Source organism: Falco rusticolus, chromosome 4 (genome assembly GCF_015220075.1).
Source record: "Falco rusticolus isolate bFalRus1 chromosome 4, bFalRus1.pri, whole genome shotgun sequence".
NCBI classification, from domain to species: Eukaryota; Metazoa; Chordata; class Aves; order Falconiformes; family Falconidae; genus Falco; species Falco rusticolus.
In genome coordinates this window covers 55,748,459-55,769,824 of record NC_051190.1, presented here as the reverse complement: position 1 = coordinate 55,769,824, position 21,366 = coordinate 55,748,459, and the positions used below count along the sequence as shown (strand labels likewise).

The 21,366-nt window shown below is 46.6% G+C and overlaps 1 protein-coding gene across 4 annotated transcripts in view; it reads right to left on the bottom strand.

Annotated features, from left to right (window-relative positions):
• The window catches only part of VILL (villin like), a 38,146-nt gene that overhangs the window by 3,356 nt on the left and 13,424 nt on the right, over positions 1-21,366 (bottom strand). For 3 of the 4 annotated variants that reach the window (XM_037383961.1, XM_037383958.1, XM_037383960.1), the window contains 17 exons: positions 20,081-20,155; positions 17,822-18,018; positions 15,878-15,986; positions 15,457-15,567; positions 13,318-13,517; positions 13,152-13,230; positions 11,681-11,779; positions 9,283-9,436; positions 8,169-8,269; positions 7,353-7,490; positions 6,678-6,836; positions 5,601-5,780; positions 4,715-4,860; positions 3,862-4,006; positions 3,013-3,201; positions 712-780; positions 78-89 (listed from right to left, as the gene is read on the bottom strand). In XM_037383961.1, the coding sequence (XP_037239858.1) occupies positions 78-89; positions 712-780; positions 3,013-3,201; positions 3,862-4,006; positions 4,715-4,860; positions 5,601-5,780; positions 6,678-6,836; positions 7,353-7,490; positions 8,169-8,269; positions 9,283-9,436; positions 11,681-11,779; positions 13,152-13,230; positions 13,318-13,517; positions 15,457-15,567; positions 15,878-15,986; positions 17,822-18,018; positions 20,081-20,155 (2,163 nt within the window). The remainder of the gene's footprint in view (positions 1-77; positions 90-711; positions 781-3,012; positions 3,202-3,861; positions 4,007-4,714; positions 4,861-5,600; positions 5,781-6,677; positions 6,837-7,352; positions 7,491-8,168; positions 8,270-9,282; positions 9,437-11,680; positions 11,780-13,151; positions 13,231-13,317; positions 13,518-15,456; positions 15,568-15,877; positions 15,987-17,821; positions 18,019-20,080; positions 20,156-21,366) is intronic. The other variant, XM_037383959.1, reaches the window with a different exon arrangement.

Genomic DNA, 21,366 nt, shown 5'->3' with positions numbered 1-21,366 from the left:
AGTGCTGCATCTTGGTGTTAGGACTGCTAAAAGCACAGCGCTGATGAGAGCCCTTAGAAATAACTGAAAATACTTACAGTCGTCTCATTCTTCTCAAGATAACAGCAGGGGAAGGTACATGTGGGAGGACAGAAGGTGAGATTAGATATCAACCATGTCTAAAACTTCTGCATTACCTGCATACCCCTCCCTGATATGCCATTTCTCCTTGCTCAAAGCCCCTGACACTTCCTTCCAGCCTTCCTCCTGCCCCTGGCCAGGGCAGAACCGATCCCATGTGACTGTTACATTCGGGTCTGTTGGGACCTTGTTTTCTCTGTGGTTTGTAGGATCCCTCACTGGGCTGTGCCCTTCTTGGCCAGGAGCCCCTTGTCAGGCGTCTCTAGAGCCCCACCACTGCGCAGTGCTCACACAACGCTGAGCACACAAAGCTGTGCACGCTTTGGTTTGCGTGTGTAGTTTGGGAAGCAGCTGGCCGACCTCCTGCTCACAGATGCCTCTGCACAAGGCTGGAAAAGGCCCAGGAGATCTGGGTGCATTTAGGGGTTATTAATCCCGTCTCCCTCTGCTTTGCACAGAGGAGCGCAGCAGCCTGACCCTGACAGCCTGAGGTCCCCTTGTCACGCCCTCTCCTTCATGCAAACTGGTGGGGGGATGCAGGGGAGTTGAAACTCAGGTATTTCCCACCTGTATGGTTGAGGAGCAACTCACCACTTTGATCTCGGATATAGCCAACACATCTCCTAAGCTGTTCTTCATCTCCTCATAGGACTTGCCATCCTAAAGGTAAAGAGAGTTGTAAGAAGCATGGGCTGCCTTTAATTAGCACATGCTTTTGTTCTCTAATGAGATCAGGAGATCTTATGAATTTTAAAGCCCAGTGGTGCCCATTGAGGTGGCAGTTGGTGCCTCCTGCAAATGCCAGCTCCTGGAATCAGGAGACTGTGCCAGAATCTGAGCTTTCACTAGAAAACAAAAACAAATGGACTTTCGCCAGTCTGTGAAAATAGGAAGTTTAAAGACTTCAGAGAGCAGAAGGCAAATGAAGAGAAATCTTATTTACTGCTGGATTTAAATCTTTTACATTTGAAGTAAATCTTGCAGTGCATGAAAATGTTAGGATAAAATAATATTCCTTTTTCTCCCTTCCCTGACTCATTTAGCTAAAGCAACAGATTTTTCATAGCCTCAGTCCCTGACTTCTTGTAATTTGGTGCCATGCATTACCAGCTACCTCTTCTTTCCTGAAAATAGGAATATGCTAGATACATTGGCAAAGCTCACGACTGTGTTTTCCTAAGCAGCCAGGAGATGTCAGTTCTTAGCAGAATCATCCAACAAAGTTCCCCAACAAGAACAAACAACATAAACACATGGACTGCAGAGCAAACAGATTTAGACCCAAAACTGAGCAATGAACACACACACCAGATGTTTCTGGGATGTCAACAATTTGGATTGCTTCTCTGCAGTTGCTGAAGCTGCCTACAGGGGATATTTTTACAGGCACATATTTTATGAGCTGTATCCTTGTTTTTCAGCAGTTCCTCAGAAAAAAAATATCAGGTTTTGACCTTTGTTCTAAGCATCAACATTGTTTTAAGGGTCATTGCTCTGGGAGTTGCTGTCTTATCTGTCCAAAGCCTGCTGTCAAGACAGGCTCTGTACCACCACACCAGCTGTAAAGAAAGACGATGCAAACCCAGTGACAGGAAATAAAATACTCTGTATGAATTTTCCTGCAGTGTGAAGTCCCCTGGAGACCTTCACGCTATTGTCCCAGCTGTCCCACCCGCAGGCTTCAGCGTGGGACTTCACTTACAGCCCTTTGGGCAACTAGAAGATGGGAAGGCTTGTGAACTGGCTGAACACCAACGTTCACAGAAAAAAAACAGCCCAGGAGAGAGAAGGGACAATCAGTGGCAGCCCACTGGGGAAGGCTCCGGGAATACACCACCTGGGAGCTGAGCTTTTCACAACTGCCCATCATCTTCTGTGTTTTTTCTGTGGTGGTGGGTTGTGGGTTTTTTTTTTTTTTTTCCCCTCCTCTTAAGCCGTGCGCACCAGTGCCATCGGGTGGCACGAATGTAGGTGCACAGCCTGGCAGCATTGCTTCCACCTCCCTGTTCACTATAAACTGATGCTCTGGCTCTCCTAACCACCAAAGCCCCTCCAGGATTGTTCTTTATTCCAAATATACCCTGTGGTGCAGCACAGAGTCCCCAGGCTGGCTGTAGCAGCTGGTGCATGGTCTGCATGGAGCTCCTGACAGCGCACGGTGGGGCCTCGTGCAACACAAGCAAATCTCAGCTCCGCATTATACTCCTGAAATGATTTGAAGCCTGTGTGTTTGAGAGAGAAGAGAGAAAAGACTTTCTTCTTTTCCAGGCATCTCATGTGGCAGGTCTCCATTTCTATATAGCAAAGAGCTGGTATTTGTAAATTTGTAAATCAGCTTTTGAAAAGGAGGCTTGTATATTATAGGGACCTTGCTCGGGAGCTCCTGGGCTCGGATGGGCAGATACAAACCTGGACACAATACCTGTCTGCTCGTATCTTTCATTTCATCGAAGATTGCCCTTCAAACTGCATCATATTTTTTTATCTGTGGCTGCATTTTGAAAAATAAATATTTTTTTCGTTTTTCTTTATGATGTGGGGTGCTTCTGTTTTCACTCTGAACTTGATTTTACTACTAGCAGCCCCAATGCATTTTTGGCTGAAATCACAAACCTGATTTGGAACCTGATCTTTTCTTAAAATAAAAATCTGAATACTGTGAATTCAAGCACGTTTACATGTATTTACAAAAGCCTCATTTTCACTAAACAGGTACTTCTTGCTGGTGAAGGTGTTAGAAGCTGCTCAGGTAGCACCAGGAAACCATGAAGCTCAGGACCATCACAGTGAGATTTCGTTCCATGCACCATAGAGGATGTGCTCGCCGACAATAACACCCTTCAAGCACCGCTGAGCACGTGTCCATGTCTCAGGGCTTTTCCAGTAACTTACGCTCCATTTGTAGGGGTCCCAAGCGTTGAACCATCCTGTGAAGTTGAGGGGTTCATAGCCCTGTTTCACTAGAATTATTGGAGTTGCCAAGTCTCTCCCTGCTGGATGGGTCTTGAGATACTCCTTGGCTGAGGCAATTGCCTCATTCCTTTCATATGTGTTGGAGGTTTTGCCAATCCAAAGGAAAATCTGCAAGGACAGAAGGTATTGAAGATCAGTGAGGAGTTAGGACCTGTGCAGAGGTGGCTGTTTGTCTCTGCCAGCTGGAGCAGAGAGAAGTGTTTCCCACTTGAAATGGTGTTTCCCAATGGTCCCCTGGGATTTTGATCCCAGATTTAATCCCAGCCAAGAAAGATTTTACTTCTGAGACAGGCATAAAGCATAAATAACTCAGGAAACAGCTCTTGTACATTTCAAGGTAGCTAAACCCAGTCTTTGCATGGGCCAAAACTCCAACTAAGAAAATGAACCACATGGAGACAGTTTCCGATAGTCTAAAGCAAGTCACCACCGGTGCTGGGAAAGGAGGGGGAGAGTTCCTGTGTGCCACCCTGTTGTATGAGGCAGCAAAGACTGGAGCAGGTCCAGTTCTTCTGCCCTTGGAGCAAGGCATGGACCAGGTGCATCCATTTCCTCCATCCCAAAACAGGGATAGCAACACTACCTCACCCGTGTGTTCTGCACCTGGGTGAGAAGGACTGGGCACAGTCCTGTTTGTCTGACCAAGCGTCGTGGAGGGTTTGGAGATGGGGCAGAAGATATATTGCTCTTGGTTTCACATTCAACGAGGGATTCAAAAACTGTTGGAAAATATGTTTGGGGAGAAGGGAAGGGGGAGTCTGTGCTGACCTCTTCCCATGTGTCTAGCAGCATGACGTCATCTTCATCCAAGTCTTCCTGGCAGAAACCCACCACCTCTGTCATGATGAATCGACCCGTCTGGTTGGAGCACTCAAAGAGGCGAGGTTGGTAGTGTGTGGTCTGCTCTTGAAACCTTCCTCATGCATGGCAGGGAAAGAAAAAGCACAAGAGATGGAAACCTTTCCCTTGTGGTTACTGCAGGGCCCTGCCGCTACTTGTCATGACCTTGATGGAAGAGGTGGGAACATGGCAACACTCATAAGGGCCTGAAGGTCAGCAATGTCAGGTTCTGGGATTCTCAGACCATTTTAACAGTTTTTAAAGATATCTCCTTCTCCATCCAAAGAAGGCAAAAGCAGACCCCTTCTCTCATTGTGGAGGTGAGCTTGGTGTCAGGTGAAAGCCACATCAGATCACCTGGTTGCAAAGAAACCCATCAACCTGCCCAGAGGGTTGGAGAAATCCAGATTGTTCACAAGCAAATTTAGTTTCATGAACCTTCTGGGGCTGCCCATAAAGCTAATAAAGGCTGGAAATGGAGCATGTGGCTCATGTGGCCCTTATGACAAGGTATGGGATGGATTTACTGCTGGGAAAGGAGGATGTAGCACACCCTTGACTGCAGGGTTTGATTCTGCAGCTCCTACTTCACAGAAGGCCTGACCCAAAAACTAGGAAAGAGGCATCTCAGTGTGGGTTCTGACCAAGCTTTTGGGGATATTGTGACCTCATGCTCCCTTTAGCAAGGACACGGTATCAAAGTGCTTACTCCCTGCAAAGCCTTGATCTCTTGCTTAAAGTTGCCTGGCCAAGCCCAGAGGAACAGGCAGGTCACTATTACCTCTTTTCACTGGCGTAAGGTGCTTTGCCTCCCAAGGCTTCCCAGAACTCGGCTGGCTCTTGTCCTTCCAAAATGGTGTGCTTGTCCCGTTTGGAAACGATGTCAGCTACCATTTTTGCCATCTCCCTCTCATCTCCGCTACATCCCTGTGTTCAGGACATAAGATTGAGGTGGAGTTAGGGACAGACTGGCAAAACTTATCTGTGGGTAAAAGCTGGCTTGGTCCTACCCTCTGGAGAATTTCAGAACTGCTTGAATGCTTTTGAGGGTCTCATCTGAGCTGGTTACTCAGAATCCATTTCTAGTCCTTGAGGGGACATTCAGTGCAGCCAATGGCATCTAGAGTAAAACTCAGATAATCATAGAATGGTTTGGGCTGGAAGGGACCTTTAAAGAACATTTAGTTCCAACCCCCCTGCCATGGTCAGGGACATCTTTTGCCAGACCAGGTTGCTCAAAGCCCATCCAACCTGGCCATGAACACTTGAAATGATGGTGCATCTGCAACTTCTCTTTGTGCTTTGGTTTCATCTACCATCTCATCCTGAAACACAGGACTGAAGCAGGGCAAATGAGTACGCTCAAATCCTGGCTATTTTCTTACAGCTAGAGAACCTGGGGTGCTTTATTCAGCTGAAAGCTGTGTGAACATCTAAAATGAGGTGAGATGAACCCCAAGATGGATTACTTGTGTAGACAGAGGGCTGCCTTACTGCTGATCCTCCACGGACAGAGCCTTCTCCTGGATGTACCTTTCTCCACTGACATTAACGGGCTATGTACCCAAGGAGGCACATCCACAGCTCCGTGGAGGTGGAGACTCAAGCCCCACATCAGCAATTTTGGCTCCCTTTGGCTTCCTCCCCTGGACTCACTGCATCCTCACCTTCCCGCACCACAGGTAGCAGACTTGGCTGGTCGTCAGCAGAAAGACGTCATTGGAGTTAAGCGAGGAGGCCCGGGCTGGCACCTCTGTGGCTTTTGTGTTCATCTCATCTGTGCCCCTCACCTGGAAGAGGCGGATTGCTGGCTCGGGCATGCTTTTCTGAGCCCGGCTTGTGCCGCCCTGCAAGGAAACAGAGGGAAGGATGTTATCGGGAGGGGAGGAGGACATGCAAATCCAGGGCACAACTGATTTGAGGAAGAAGGCTTTGAGGCTCACAGCCTTCCACGCTGCTGCAATGACGGACCATGGTCTTGTGCAGAGCAGGTGAGGAAATCCAAATAACTTCTGATTCCAGGTGAGAATAAAACCCACATGGCATAACTTCCACATTTCTCCCTGATTACTCTGACTCTTGACCAGCTTCCATCAAGATGCTCAAGTTCAATGTGAGTAGATCTTAGTGACTGCAAGGCATTTGCCCTGTAAATTGGGCAAGGCAGCTGGACTCTGATTTCCAGTTGTGCTGGGGTTAGCTGAACATCTGCCATGGAATCCTGTTTGGTGGAACCAACACTGAGATCTGGGGGCAATCCCCCTCTTCTCCAGCCATTTACAATGTCTCCACCACAGATGTCGGCAGCCAAAGCAGCAGGTGAAGTGGGTTAGTAGTTAACATGATGTAATTCAGGCAGGGACAATTCAAATAATGTAACTGTTTGTAGGATATTTTGGAGGACCCTCTCTGGATAATGATATCTAATTCACGGGATGATTGTCTTATTGCAACTGCAAAGTATTTGGGGATGGAGTTGGAAAAAACATCGCACATTAATGCTGGAGCTTGGGGATGGACAGCTGAGTCTGGGTCAGTCCAGCACTGTTTTTACACACACAGTATTCAGACTACTTGGGAGAAGTAGCAGAAATGTTCCACCTCTTCCATCTGCCAGCCCATGAAGACCTGGCAGGCTCCTTTCCCGAGTATCAGCCTGTTTTTCTGGACTATTTCCATTGCAACTGCCGAGCCACCGTCGGTGCTTGCACCTTCCATTGCCCAGGCGCACAAAGCCACCTTACCTCGTAAATGATCAGCTTGCCCTTGAAGATGGCCAGGAAGTGGGTGGGCTCCTTGCCCATGGTCACGCGCACCTGCACCGCCTCGTCCCCGTACTTCTTGTCCAGCTCGATGGCATTGAGGGCACAGGCGGTGATTTCATCCACAGAGGCATGGCGACCCTGGGGGGAGAGGGAGATGCCACGTGCAGTGTGGCGAGACGAAGGGTATGAAGCTCTGCACAACATCTTGCCAACACCAGGCCCTGCATATGATATCATGAGACCAAAGTTAAAACTTCCAGATGTTTAAATTTCACTTGCATTCTGTTTTTGGAGACTTTAGCATCCCATTTTTCAAAGCTTCTCTCTGCATTCCGGGGAGGAAAATACACTTTAATTCATATACCCACATGACTCCAGGAGCTGAGGCTTTAAGGGACAATCTGAAAGACTGCAAAGTTTGACCTCAGCACTGTAAGACCCCATAATCACTCATTCTGTCTGATGCCAGCTTGGGCTCAGTGTCCACGCTGCCTACAAAGCACAGCTTGGGATATTTGCAATGGACAACTGCTGAGCGAAGGGTGGCTGAGTTCTTCTGGATGCTTGGGTTGGGATTCCTGTGTGCAATTGCTTCTGTCAATTTTAGGCTTCCAGCAGACACAGCTCAGTCCCTTCTGCTTCGGTTTGACATACCTGCCACATGTAGAGGACATAGTGGGGCCTGCCTGATCTCTGGTAGGTGTACAGGACCAGGTAGCAATCACCCCCGTAGAACTGCCCGTACGTCTTGGGATTCACCGGCTGCATTTGCAAGTCCTCAATCCTCCACACCTAGTGAAACAAACATCTTGGTGAGCAGCAGCAGAGTCAACGTGAAGACAAAGCACAGCCCCTTTGCTAGTAGACCACTGAAGTTTGGGTCTTCAGGTGAAAAGACAACACTTCCTCTCTCTCCTGGGTGTCACCTATGTTCCCCTGGCTTGATTAAGTGCTTGCTGGCCAAGTTGGGCCTCTCCAGTGACTGTCGCCATACATGTGCCGTTAATGGACTTTCAGCAGCCAGTGGCCCTCAAGGAGGAGCAGCCTCCAGGTCCCTCTCATCCCCACAGACCATCTCTCAACCAGCTCCATCTTCCATGGGAGGCCACAAGAATTGGAGAGGGGCCTCTGCTCTGCACAAGTTTGGTTGGTGTGGACCTAACTGGGAGATAGCATGAGAAGGAGATTGACTGTATTGGTTTCATAACCCAAGCACATGGCAGGAGAGGAGTCATCTTGGTGACTGCTTTGCTCCAGTGGTCATGGGATGGAGGAGAAATGCCCCTGAACTGCTGTAACTGCTGCATTAGAGTCTGCAAGCACTTTGCTCTGGCCACAGCCATGCTTGCCTTGGGGAGGGTAGCTGGGCACACCTTCCCAGCTCCGTACAGCTGCTGTGTGTGAAAAGGCAGAGATGCTTGGAAACACACTGATTATTGCATCCTCTGTCAGTAAAAGGACCTCTCTTACCTCTATCTCCCCAGAGGCATCATCTACCATTCTCTGCTCAGCAGCTAACTCTGGTCTGGCGTGGAGTTGCGTGGTGTCAAACTTCACCTGCTCCACCTTGGCTGCATGCACCAGCAAAATAAAAACAAGAACCCAGTGAATGTACAATAAAACACAAACCCTCTGCATCACCCTCATGCACGCAATCGTTACACATGCGAGAAAAACCTGGTCCATGGTTCCAAGAAGCCAGCAAGCCAATGCTGAATTTGGAATATGCAAGAGCTCACACATTCCCGTGTTGGTCTGTTACAGGCTGGCAACTGGCCATATAGTGTGTTCCAGTGATGATTGGCTTGTAAAAATATTACTTGTCTCCTGACTGAAAAATCATAATTGTTTTCAAAATCTATACATATGTCCCTCCTTTTAAAAAGTTGCTTTCAGAAATAAAATGGCTATATTTCTCCAGCTCATGATAAAGAAACAGTATTTATGGGCAGCAACGAGAGAGACAGAGGAAAAAATTAAAAGAGAACTTGCAAGGGAAGGAGATTTGCAGCTCTCGTACTGTTACTGATGGACACATTCGGCATCTCTGTCACCATCCCATCATTCACCAACAGGTTCTCTCTTTGGTATTGTTTACTCTTTGGGGTTAATGCATTGTCATATTCATTTCAGCAGCATGATAAATTGAGGCACCGTTTACACCTGGTGCAAATACGGAACAATTCTATTGATGTCAGGAAAGTGTTGGGTGGGTGCCAGTGTAAATGAAAGCAGAATATTGTTCAGCACTTCCTTATCAGGTTCAGCATTAGCCCTTTATAAAGAAAATAAGGAAGTTCTGCAAAGGTGAAACTTTGCAGAAGTTTTTCAGACAAGAGTGATCTTCTGCCAACATTTACATTTGGAATAAGTGGCAGTTTGGTTCATATAAGAAGCCTCAGCACTTCTGAACTTTGTTCAGTTCCTGAATCCTTTGCATCTAGTGAAGAAGTGGAAAATACAAGGCATGAGAAGCATGTGCACTGGATTTTCAAGACACTAAAGGCAGGAGACAGTTAATGTGAAGGATTCAGCTGTTGCTTAGCACAGGTAGGAAAGCCCAATCCAGGACAAACAAGCTCACCAATTTTGCCAGTAGTGTAGACTTTGCCAAGTCCTTGTGCTTCGTCCTTTTCTGTCCACCTCTGGAAGAGCTGTTTAAACATGGCTGACTCTGCTCCATCATTGATTACTTCAATATTGGTGGATGAAGGATAGCCTTTGGCTTGCATAAAACCCTAGTGGGGTTGGAAAAGCATGCTAGTGGAGACACACTGGGCTTTTTACAGACATGAGAAGAGGGATGTGGACCTGAATCAGCCCAAAGAGTGAACATCCCCCACTGAACACAGTGGCATGACCAAGAGCAGGATTCACCCCAAGACTTGCATTCAGACTTATAAATGGAGGTGTCTGCAAGCTCTCACTGCAGCATCCATTATTTCTGCATTTAGGTGACTGACCCCTTTCCCTAGAGGCTGGTGACCTGGATCACATCCTAAACTTAATCTCTACCTGGCACTTTAGTCTTGAAAAAAAATCTCACTCAATAGGTCTAATGAATAGCCTCCTCCTCTATCTCAGACAGCTCTGTAGATGGCTTCTAGTGATGGATCTAGAAGAGAGGAGGGAATAGCGATTGAGTGTGCCCATCACCCAAAAGCCTGGTTCAGTTCTTAGTTTTTTTTCCAGATTGTTTGTCCCTCTCAAACAGGGAAGACTTTCCTCCCTGTAGTGTGGTAGAGAGCATGCATGCCAAGGTAGTGGTGGGATGGAGGCAGCCAAGTACTCCAGTGCATGATGTGTGTCCTGAAGGGGCTAAACTCTCACAAGTCTCTGGGTTTTTGTTCTGCAGCTCCCCCTGCCACCCCCCCAAAGAAATTATTTCTTTGCAAGAGAGCTACTACTGAGTTTAAAGATTACTTCAACAGAGGTGCTTGATAAAATATGAAAGGGAAGAGAATTATCTGCATTGTGCCACAATGCCAAAGTCATTGTTCGGTTTTGGGAAATGCTCTTCTGTTTATCCCAGCGGGCTCCAGCATGATCTGGAGGTACAGTGCTGACAGCCCTGGTTTGGGGAAGGAGCCTGATCATGGGCTTCTGAGCATTCATCTTCTGTTGTAAATACTGCAGCCACACATTACCCCCAGGGAAAAGCAGAGCAGATGGTCTTCCCATCCCTCCCACCTGCCACACTGAAAGAAAGAGATCTCTTTTGTTCTACATGTGTAGCTCAGGGCCAGAATTTGCAGAGCTGATTGCCTACTAAAAAGCATCTGAGTTAAGCTTTTGAAAGGAGCATAGAGGACTGTAAGATAAGTTTTAAGGCAAAGATTTCTAAGTTTTTCTTCTCTGAGACAATAGATGTGATTGGTATTAAAGCTGGGTGTCTCCAGGTAAGACTTTTTTGAAGGTGGGGCCAGCGAAGTTCAGTATCTCCTGGTAAGATCTCATTGAAGATGAGGCTGTTTATGGTCTTCATGTAAGTGAACAGATGAATTAAAAGCTAAGTTCCTTTGTAGCCTTCACTTCAGCCTGCCAACTTAACTACCAAATACCTCATTTGCTAAGCCTCCCTTGAGGCTAATTTTTTGTGAAAGGAGGTGTTGAGCCAGAAAATAACTGCATGGCAGCTCATCTGGAGGAGCAGCATGTGTACCAGGGCACGATGCTGGTGTGCTCTACCTGAACATGAGCCCTGGTCTTGCCTCAGGTTGGCCAATCTGAATTAATAGCAGTTAATAACAGATCTCTTTCTACCCAGTCAGAGGAAGAGCCCCGTATCACCTTCAAATTCACATGCAGAACCTGGGCCCCGACCCACTGATGGTGTGCAAAGACTTGTTGCCTGTGATGGACTTGCAGTTAAGGACTGTAGCACCTACATAAAAGGTCTGGCTTTTCCTGAGAGCCCAAATAATCAAGGTTCCCACTGACTTGCCCGAGATGTTACTCTTGGGAACACAAGAGATGCCTTTCAGGGTCTGAGCAGTGGCATTAAGAGATGCCGTTCAGTGAGCACACCATGGGCTTGGTGGCTGTCTTCACTGTGATGTCTTCACTCTCCCCAGTGTCCCCAGTACTGGATCATGGATGTTAGGATATAAGAGCCCCTTTAATATATCCTTATGGACCTGTTGACCATGAATTTGTCTAATCCCACCTTGACTCTGCTGACACTCTCTGCCCCCACCATCTCTTGAATCAATGAATTCAGAAGTTCACCATTTACTGTGTAATGAAGTATTTTCTTTTGTACTTTCTTTAACAAATTTCTTCCTAGTTTTAGTGGCAGATCTTAGCTCTAGTGCAATTTGGTGACTGATAATTGTGTGTTTACATTATCATGCCTCCCTTAGAGGTTTAACTTCTCTCTCTGTTATTACACAGACCAGCTCCTCAAGACCTACGCTTAATTGTAATTAGTGGTCAGACCTAGACTAGCACTTATATACAATATGACATATATTACAACTCACCACAGCTCGAGTGAAGGCTGCTTTTTTCTCTTCTGGGCTGGAGGCTTTTCCTCTCCAGACGTAAATCTTAAAACCACCTTGGTCTAAAATGTAGCAGTCCTGAGATTAAACAGAAAAAACAGGCATAAAAAACTCCGTGCAGGCAAAGGTCCTCATGTGTAGCCTACTCAGGTTGGATCCTTTTTGAAGATTTAGATTAGATGTAGATCTAGCTCATTTGCTTGTCTTGCAGAGCTCTAAGCCTGGTGCAGCCCTTAGCAGAGGCAACAGAGGATGGATTTACTGTGGTTTATAAAAGGACTACAGCTACCACCAACCCTACAGGGCAGGGGTTTGGGGATACACCACCTTTGCAAGGACACTTTAACTGTAATGAGTTAAAATATGTGTTTTTCTTAGGCATTGCTCAAAACTGGCCATTACCATCTCATGAGAGATGGTCCCAAACCAACAGAAACACCAGCTCCAATAGGCTCCAGGAGAAGCGCACGCTGAAATATCAGCCTCAGCCTGCTGTGCTTCAGCTCTGCTGATGGTAGTGCTCATTAATCTACATCTGCTACTAAAGGAGCAGGAAAAGTCCAAATTAGATATCTTCTGCGTGTCTATTTTGTGTCCTTGATGTGGAGCTAGAAGTGTTCCGTCATTGTGAACACAGTAGGATCCTGAACCCGAAGGGGATGAGATGGCTGCCAGGCAGCCTGTCTCCGCTGCAGAGAGCTGCTGCTCCAAACTAACACCACACTGTGCGACCAAAGGCTTCTCATTTTTCAGACTGAACTTTGACAAGAAAAGTAAAAGCTTCATATGCCTGTAAAAGGAGACTGAGATTTAACAAGGCTGACACTAGGATGGATAAGGGAGCTGGAGCCTTGCAGCACAACGCTGTTTTGGAATAGGTTGGTTTGCACTGCAGAGAATTAAGGATAAGCAATTCTTTGCCAGATTTTAGCCAGAAGGATATTAGGAAAGCCGCTGTTTCTGAAAGCGTTTGGACAGAGGGTCTGTAAGGAGTGTCCTCCCAGGGTGGGTCAGTGAGACCAGCCACTTGCTACTGCAGGAAAACATCTCCATCATTTTGTGAGCAGAATATTTATTTGCTCCGAGTTCTGCAGATGGAGGAGGGCTATCCCCAGACATCAAGTATTAAGAAGCCTTATTTCCATCTAGAATTTATTCCGGGCCTGCAGCTCTCCTTGACTCTGATTGCCAAGCTAATAACATCCTCGGCTGAGAAGACCAATTTGCCATCTCTTGTTAGAGCAGCTTCAGTGCACCACCGACCTCTGGCCACCGAGGCTGTGGCAGGGCTAAGCTGTCCTGTTTGCAGAGGACACCTGACAAATCTGAACGATGCAAGGGCTGATAATTTTCAGGAAATGGGGTATCCCGTTGGAACAGGTGCTCAGATGAAAACAAAGCAAGCCACAGCACCCTTTTCCCGCTGTAAAGGCTGGTGGCTTTCTCTCACCTCGTGCTGGAGCAGATCCTGTGTCAGGGGCCGGGTGGCTATCTCCTGTACCACCAGGTCACTGTCCTTCTCGTAGACGCTGAAAGACAGAGCCACGGAGTGGAGTCAGGCTCCACAATGTTCATCATGAGGAAGGGCAGGGTTTGGAGCCCACCCCCAGACTTACTGGTAGAGCCGGACATTTGCTTTCTGCAGCTCATCTGCTTTGGTATCTGGGATGGCATCTCGGAGCTCCCCGTGCCTCTCACCCATCACCATCTTCATGATCTGCATGAGGTCCGGGGAGTCCTTCTCATTGTCAATGATGCCAATTTGAGCACGGCCACCTCTTTCGCTGTCCCTGATGCTGCGAGCCAGCGCCAGACCCTGCACAAAGATCAGTGGGTGGTAAATCCTGATGCAGACAAATTGAGTGAGCTTTGACCTAGAGCAATGACTGAGCACCACTGCTCCAAGCCAGATTACCACAGCTCTCTGAAACTTCTAGTGTCCTCCAAATTTAGCTATTTACAAAGCAGATGTGTCTGTACTGCCTGCTTATTAACTATCTCTCAGGAAAATACTGCTCATTATAGTCACTACCAGTGCTTGCTCCTGCCGGGCACAGGCGTGCGGTAGCCACAACAGGGGTTGCCAATGTACGACTGTACATAAGCAGTTCCAATAATCCTGTGAGATGGTTTGGGAGAGAGATGCACACACGCTGAGGACAGCAAGGCTTGTTGCTGCAGAGCTGCAGGACCCTGGGTGCCCCATGGTGACATTTTATATTTAAATGATTCAAGTATTCAAAAAACCATGGATGTTTTCTGTGAAAAAGCAGCGTGAAATGCCAAGCAACTAATTAGGCTGAAATTTCCATTTTCCATTGATTTTTTTTTTTCCCCATGACTCTTACCGCAATAGCTTTGAAAGAGGCCCCTCTTTGTTAGACCTAGGAAACAACCTGCTTGGTTGCCAGGCCTGAGATGAACCATGACCTGGTCCTCACTGCAGCCATTCCTCTACCTGCTCCCCCTCCTCTGTATCCTGAGGGGTTCTTTGTCTCTTCTCCACTCTGTTGGATCTTCTCTAGCCACTGATTCCTGGAAAATTGCCTTCCTTGTGAGGCCTCCCCCTTCCTAGCTCATCAAGTGACACCATGTGAAGAGCAGACCCACCTGACTTTTAATATTTATAATAATTGGCTATGAGTTTGGCCACCAGCTTTGCTGATGACATATCATGTTTTATTACATCTCTGTATCTCAGTTCCTCTATCAGTAAGATAAGGATAATGACCCCTTTTGCAAAGGACCTGACATGTCACCACTTGGGTTATGTATTCCTACTTGTCTCATACTGACCAAGCTGGAATTCCCTGTGATGCTGTAAAAAAAAATATTAAAATTCATCTACTCCTGGAGTAGTGACTGCAGCTAAACCTACTAGTGTTGCTGACTTTTTAGTTCCATGTCATGCAAACTGCGGGGCACAGAGGGATGGAGATGGACCTCTCTCCAGAGGGAGCTGGATGCCTTTCTGGAGCTGGAGCTGGTGATGTGCCCATGGCTGCCCACGAAACCCAAGCTAAGGCCAGGCTCGAACTGGAACACAGCACTTCCCTGAGCCTCTGATACCAGCAGATGGGCAAGTAAAAGATTTAGGCTGATTTTTTACCAAGATTTACCACTTCAAGAAAGAGATTGAGGTGCTGGAGCATGTGCAGAGAAGGGCAATGAGGCTGGTGAAGGGTCTAGAGCACAAGGCTGATGAGGAGCCACTGAGGGAACTGGGGTGGTTTAGCCTGGAGCAAAGAAGGCTCCAGGGAGACCCTATAGCTCTCTACAGCTGCCTGAAAGGAGGGTGTAGTGAGGTGGGGTCTCTTCTCCCAAGTAACAAGTGACAGGACAAGAGGGAACAGCCTCAAGTTATGCCAGGGGATGTTTAGATTGGATATTAGGAAAAATTTCTCCACTGAAAAGGTGGTTAAGCACTGGAACAGGCTGCCCAGGGGGGTGGTGGAATCACCATCCCTGGAGGTGTTTAAAAGACAGGTAGTTGCGGTGCTTAGGGACAGGGTTCAGTGGTGGGCTTGGCAGTGTTTGGTGGATGGTTGGACTTGATGATCTTAAAGGTCTTTTCCAGCCTACGCTTTTCCAACCAACAGAAGATTCTATGATTCAATTACTTTCTACTTTCATCTGTGCTGCTGGTTTTACTGAGATTTTCACTGTGCAAACACTGGGTGCTATTTTTCTACTTTTTTTCCCCCAGGCATTAAAAAAGACCGCCGGTAAATGAAGTGGCTTTTGCCTGTACTCACCCTGGATTTCTCAGCAATGCTGCAGCTGGGTCCGTTCCACTGAATCAGCACTTTCCCGAGGTCCAGCAAGAAAACGTCACCCTTATTGAAACTGTCCCAGGAAAGCGCTACCTGTCACAAGGAAATGAAAGCATTTGGCAGGCTGGGGAGCACAACAAGAGCTGCAGAAGACATGTTGCAGCCATGGCAAACTTGCCCCTGGGTGTGTAAGAAGTGGTCTGCAATGACATGCTCATTTTTCTAGCGCTCAGCTATTCACTGAACCCAATGGCTTCTCTCATGGCAATACCAACCCCCCAAATGAGGTCTTGAAAACTATCCTGTAGTAGGGGTTCTTGAGCTATCTAGCAGGCAAACCTGGTCAAAAATGAGTGTAGGAGGAGAGGAAAGATCTGTAAGGAAAGAGGTTTCTTCTTCTTACCTCTGTGGCTGACACGTGCTTCTTCCCCTTGACATGAAGAAGACGCTTGATGTTGTACATATTGGTCTCCACATGCTTAAATCCTGAAGCCACTCCTCCCTTCTTGTAGCTGTTGTGTAGCAGGGAATAAAGAGTTAGAGCTGGTTAGAAAATACCTCAAGTTTTTGGCAACAACTAAAAATTCCAGAGCCAACGTAATCCTAAAAATAGAATTTCAGATGCTGTGTTGCCTTATTCTACTGTTCATGGTCCCTGGTCAGACCATGACTTCTCATGGTGTCCATGCAGCTGTTATGGGTGTTGCGTCGCTGTTGAACATCTTGGGAGAAGGTGTGTAGATGGACAGGAAGGTCAGGGATGGCAACAGAAACATAACACAACCAAACTGAAGAACCCAATAACCATGGCAATGGCATCTCACCACTGAACTATTCCATAAACATTCAATTAAGAAATTGAATTGATTTTGCAGAAAACATACTTTTTGCTAAAATTTGGTTTTATTCAAAATAGCTATTCTATTAAAAGTAGCTTAGATAGGAAATTGTTGCCATAAACAGAAAAATGCTATCATAAACAGGTAGAGAACACTTTCAGATTTAATCTGTGAATTTTGTTCTTCCATCCTTGAACACACACTTTGCACTAGCTGCTGCTAGCACTGTGTTGCCTCGCTGCACAACACCATTCCCTGCTTTCTGGGCAACTCTGCAAGGAAGCCATAATCACATCGTGAGAGGATACAGTCCCCCGGGGAAGTCCCAGAGCTTTTAAAATGGCTTTGGGGCAAGTCTAACCCACTTCCACATATTCTAGACCATTGTAAAAAACAGATCCAATGTTCATACTACAGTAATAAGTGAAGCAACATAATGGCCATTTATGGGAAAAAGAGACAATTGCTGAGAGTCGTATAGTTTTCACCATGTGGGTAATATATGTATTTTATCACAGCTAAGAAGAGACTGGCAAATGTGGCCAGGCATGTGAGTGATTCACAGTACTTTAGACCTGTGTGGAACAGTTTAACATGTCCACAGAAGGATACTCTGGTGATTACTCCACCTATCAAGCTGTGGAAAGAGCCTGCTTTAATTTCTCATTCTGCCTCAGGCTTCCTAATTGACCTTAAGGATGTGGTTTAGACCAAGATGAAGTCTAACTCATTTCACAGGCAGATAGGCTTCCAAATAGACTTCTAAACCTACGTGGTTTTGAAGGCCTGAACTTTAGTTCTTCATTGTCCCTTATTAATCCTTAAGATGAGGGTAAAAGCACTCTTCCATCTCACAAAAGTCCTAAGGAAACTCAGCAGAGATGCACAATGCAGAGTAGCAGAAGTCAGACTGGGATATAGGGTATTGACCAAGGATGGGTTTTCATCTGAGTTTTCTTCAGCTGTTTAAAAGCACAGCACTCTGGTTGTTAATTGCCAGTGAAGGTCCTCCTGGAGGATGGCTATCTGAGTCACCTGCTGAAGACCTCAAAGTGAGGAAAGACCACAGGGCTGGATTCAACAGTATCTTCTAGATGGCAAAAGTTCAGAGTCAAACTTTCCTTCCACTACAGGACTATTACTCCCACTATGAACCAAATTAGCACTTCTCTTCAAGGTGGATGTTAGTTTGAAGTACCCTGTACAAGCATATTAATATGAAGTGTGTGGAGGAGAGGATGACCCTAGGGTGAGCAAAAAGGAGGTTAAGATGCACTTACTGCAACCACCTGGGAAAATGACCAGTAGAACAGAATGACATGGTTCCAGACTCAATGCTTATTAATAATTCTTTCAAAATGGGAAGTTTTCCTTCTGAATTCTGACCAACTTCAGTGCTGATCTATATTTTTTGGATTTTTGAATTATTGATGGCTGAGATGTAGAGAAGCAGAGGGAATTCCAGGGACCATGACGTACCATGGTGCAGGGTATTTTGTGCTACTCACATAATGCCGTTGCGGAAATAGCTTCGGAAGGTCTCAGACTCATGTTCCTGCACTTCCCGGTGCTGCACAGGGTTCCCCCTGAGCGCATTGTCCATCTGGGTGACGTACATGGCCGCGGCACCTTGCTCATCCTGAGATGAATTCTTGCCAATCCAGTAATGCAAGTCCACAGCAGAGCCACGAGAGGTTCTTTTGGTCTGGAAGAGGTGGGAAAGATGAGGTGGGATGAAGACACAGCACATATATACGTTCCAAATAATATCTCTGGCCAGGGAGACCTGGCAAAACCAAGTGACCATACAGCATTTTCCCAGGGCCTTTCCCACTTCTGCCTTTGTCTTGAGCGAGGGGAGGCAAGATGGATCCTCAGGATGCTCCCTGGGAGCTCAGCCTGGAGCCAGGGGCCTTGCTCAGGAGAGCATTTGTGGGTTTTACGTACATATTGAACTGAAGTGTGTTCCTGTCTGATCCTCTTTTCTAACTCTTGTTATCAAGGAAAACTGAGCACCTGTGCAATTACAAAAATTAATGCATTCAACCTGTCCTACTTTTGTAGAGTTTGATGTTTAAACTTTACTCTTCTCACAGATCACCGTTTAAAAAGTTATGTACACTGCTATTTATTTGCCTGGAGATACTCTCTTACCTTTCTTGTTGTTCTCTTTCTCATGTCACAGGACATAGTAACACAAACTGCCTCTGAAATCCTGCTGACTTGCAAAACAGACATAACTCCAAATGAAGCTGAGCCTGTGTGTGCATGCTGTGATGCACCTTATTACAGAAAAACCCAACAGCCTAGAAAGAGGAGGCAAGTGTTCTGAGAACAGGTGTGTGTTTCGTTATGCGAGTCGTACCAGTTATTTTTTAGCACCTACTGTGTTAAACCCTATCATGGACATCTGGGAAAGGCAATAAAAGCTCATTTTATAAACTGGATTTGACACTAAATTCTGTTTATTTGCTTTATGCAGCGATACCACAGCGAAACACAGTAGAAGAATAAAATACAGCTCCTCTGTTCCTCTAGGCACAGATAATTAATTTTGGGGAAAATCACTCAATTTATTACTTTTCTATTGAAGATGATCAAAGTCCCATTGTGCTGTGGACAATCTTTGTTTGGAGGGCCTCCAGTGGAGATGAGAATGCAAAGATGAGTATTTTTACCCTCCCATCTGCAGGGGCAAAAGAGAGGAGTGGGCTGGTTACAAGCTCTTCTACCTGGGGAAGCTGTTGCAACATAAGCCGAGTCTGTGAGCATCAAAATCTATACCAATATCTACAGTCAGCTCCTTGTAAGGACATTCATATTCTGCTCTAAGCATGTCTTTGGGTACCTGCCACCACATTGATTCAGCGCTTGAAAGGCAGCAGCATAAAGGCACATACATGGTGAATTAGAGCAGGAAACTCATTCTGCGTTGCTATCCCAGCTTGATGTATATAGTAGATGTGCATTTGTTTGTTGTGGGATAGGGGAGGCTTTGCTGTCTCGACTGATGGAGACAATTGCAGGAGGGACACTTAGACAGAGGAAGAGGGAAATGATTCTGATTTCCACTGTACGGATGTTTTTTGATACAAGGGGGCCTGGACTTCTCTATGCAGATGAAGAGATTTGGAAAGAATTCTAGCAGCTGAGTGCAACACATCATCCTTCCACAGAGCTTTGGGAACACAAGGTCATAGAGTAGAGTTAGTTCTCAGAAGTTCCTCATGCTTCTGGCTAGCCTGGGTTTAGCTGGTTACAAGTAGGTCTGGATCAGATTTGGGTGGGACAGATGAAGCATCCTAATGGGGACATGAGAGGGGCTGCAAGCCTGTCTGCTGCTTGCATGATGCAGAGTAGGTGGCACACTTCCATAATTCACATCATCTGCTGAAAATGAGACCCTCCAGTTGGCCACCTCTCACATCCTCAAAAGACTCCCAATAAGCCATGCAAATGTGGGCCTTTATTTAATTTGCCAGGAATGTACTGGCCATTTCGCCATGTCCGGACATGACTCCATTACAATTAGATATCTTCTAATCAACTAATTACTGAGTTAATGGCTTCTCTGGAGTTCTGATTTACTAAACACACGGTGGTGTTGCAACAGCCACATTAAATTCAGGTGCATGATTAAGGTGGTGGATGTACATGCACAACCACTTTACCCACAGTGAGGGTACCTAGGATCCAAGTTGGAGCTAAACGAAAAGGGTCGACCCAGTTGCCCACCAAAGAGACCAATGCTTGTCAGCCTTACTTACATGCAGAATTATGTAGCAGTCTCCTTCAAAAAAAGTCCCGTAAGCCTTTTCAGGTACAGGAACCATCTTCATATTCTGTAAGGAAATGAGTGTTTGGGTCATTGATAGTACTTCAGAGCCAGAAGTTGATGTGTGTGAAGCAAGACAGCTGGGGTGCATGAAATATTAAGGTGACGATCAGGGTTTGGAGACAGAAGAATTAGGAATGTGCTTGTGAGCTGGGAAAATCCACTTCTGGGGGAAATGCCGAAGTACTGAGGGGTAAGAGGGGGCGAATGATAATGCTGCTTGGACAGATTGACAAGTATTTTTTAGTTTCCTTGCCCTTCTGCAGTCCTGTATGTCCAGAGTAAGGAGACCTGGAAGTCAGGCTGGAGTGCTCCAGAGCTTGCATTTATAGGGAATTTTCCAAGGGAGTGAGCACATCTCATCCTAAGTTTAGTTTTGTGACATGGTTTTTACTCAGTACCTTTAAGTTCAAGGATAACTTTCAGAGCTTTGTTAGGATGACCACTTTGCCAGGGATTCACAGCAACTAGGAGTGCCGAGAAAAGACAGACCTGAGGTCACCATCATGTGCCTCACCCCTCCAGACCCTAATTGCACACTTCAGCTGGTGCAAGTGCACAATTAACCAGCCATGCCTGCCCACTGTAGGTGCCTGGATGTGCCACCCACCAGTACACATGCAGCTCCTGGGCCTGAACTGGCTCTGTGGTTCCCTGGAATTAGAGACATACATTCTTCTGGTGGCCTGACTTGTTTCCCAGCATACCAGCTTGACCCTTGTGAACCAACACGTCTCTAGTTACAGATCCTCTGGAAAGAAGCTTAGTACAGTGCTTTGGAGAGAAATGGAAAGGCAAAAACCCGGTGATATTTGGAACATAAGTGGGACCTGTAGAGGGCCACCACGACCTGGAGACCTGTGTCGATGCCCCTTCCCACTGCTCCCCTGAGTGGACTCTGCACCTCAGTATGTGCTCCCTCTCACTGAGGGGACCCCTTCTTATTGCAGGGGGATGTTCTTGGTGAATGGGGCCAGAAAAAGGCAGAATTCAGCACAGCCCACATCCAATCCAAAAATCAACCACCACGCAAGCAGAAGGTGACTTTGCAGGCTGCAGTATCCCTCCATGCAATGATCCATTGATCAGAGTGGGAAAGAGAAAGATGAAGTGCAAATAAACCCCACGGGATGCCTTTGCTGCAAAAATGGGTGCCTCCCCCGCAGCAGCTGTTGGTATAGGCTGAGGTTACCTATTCACAACCCCTCCTCTTGGCCA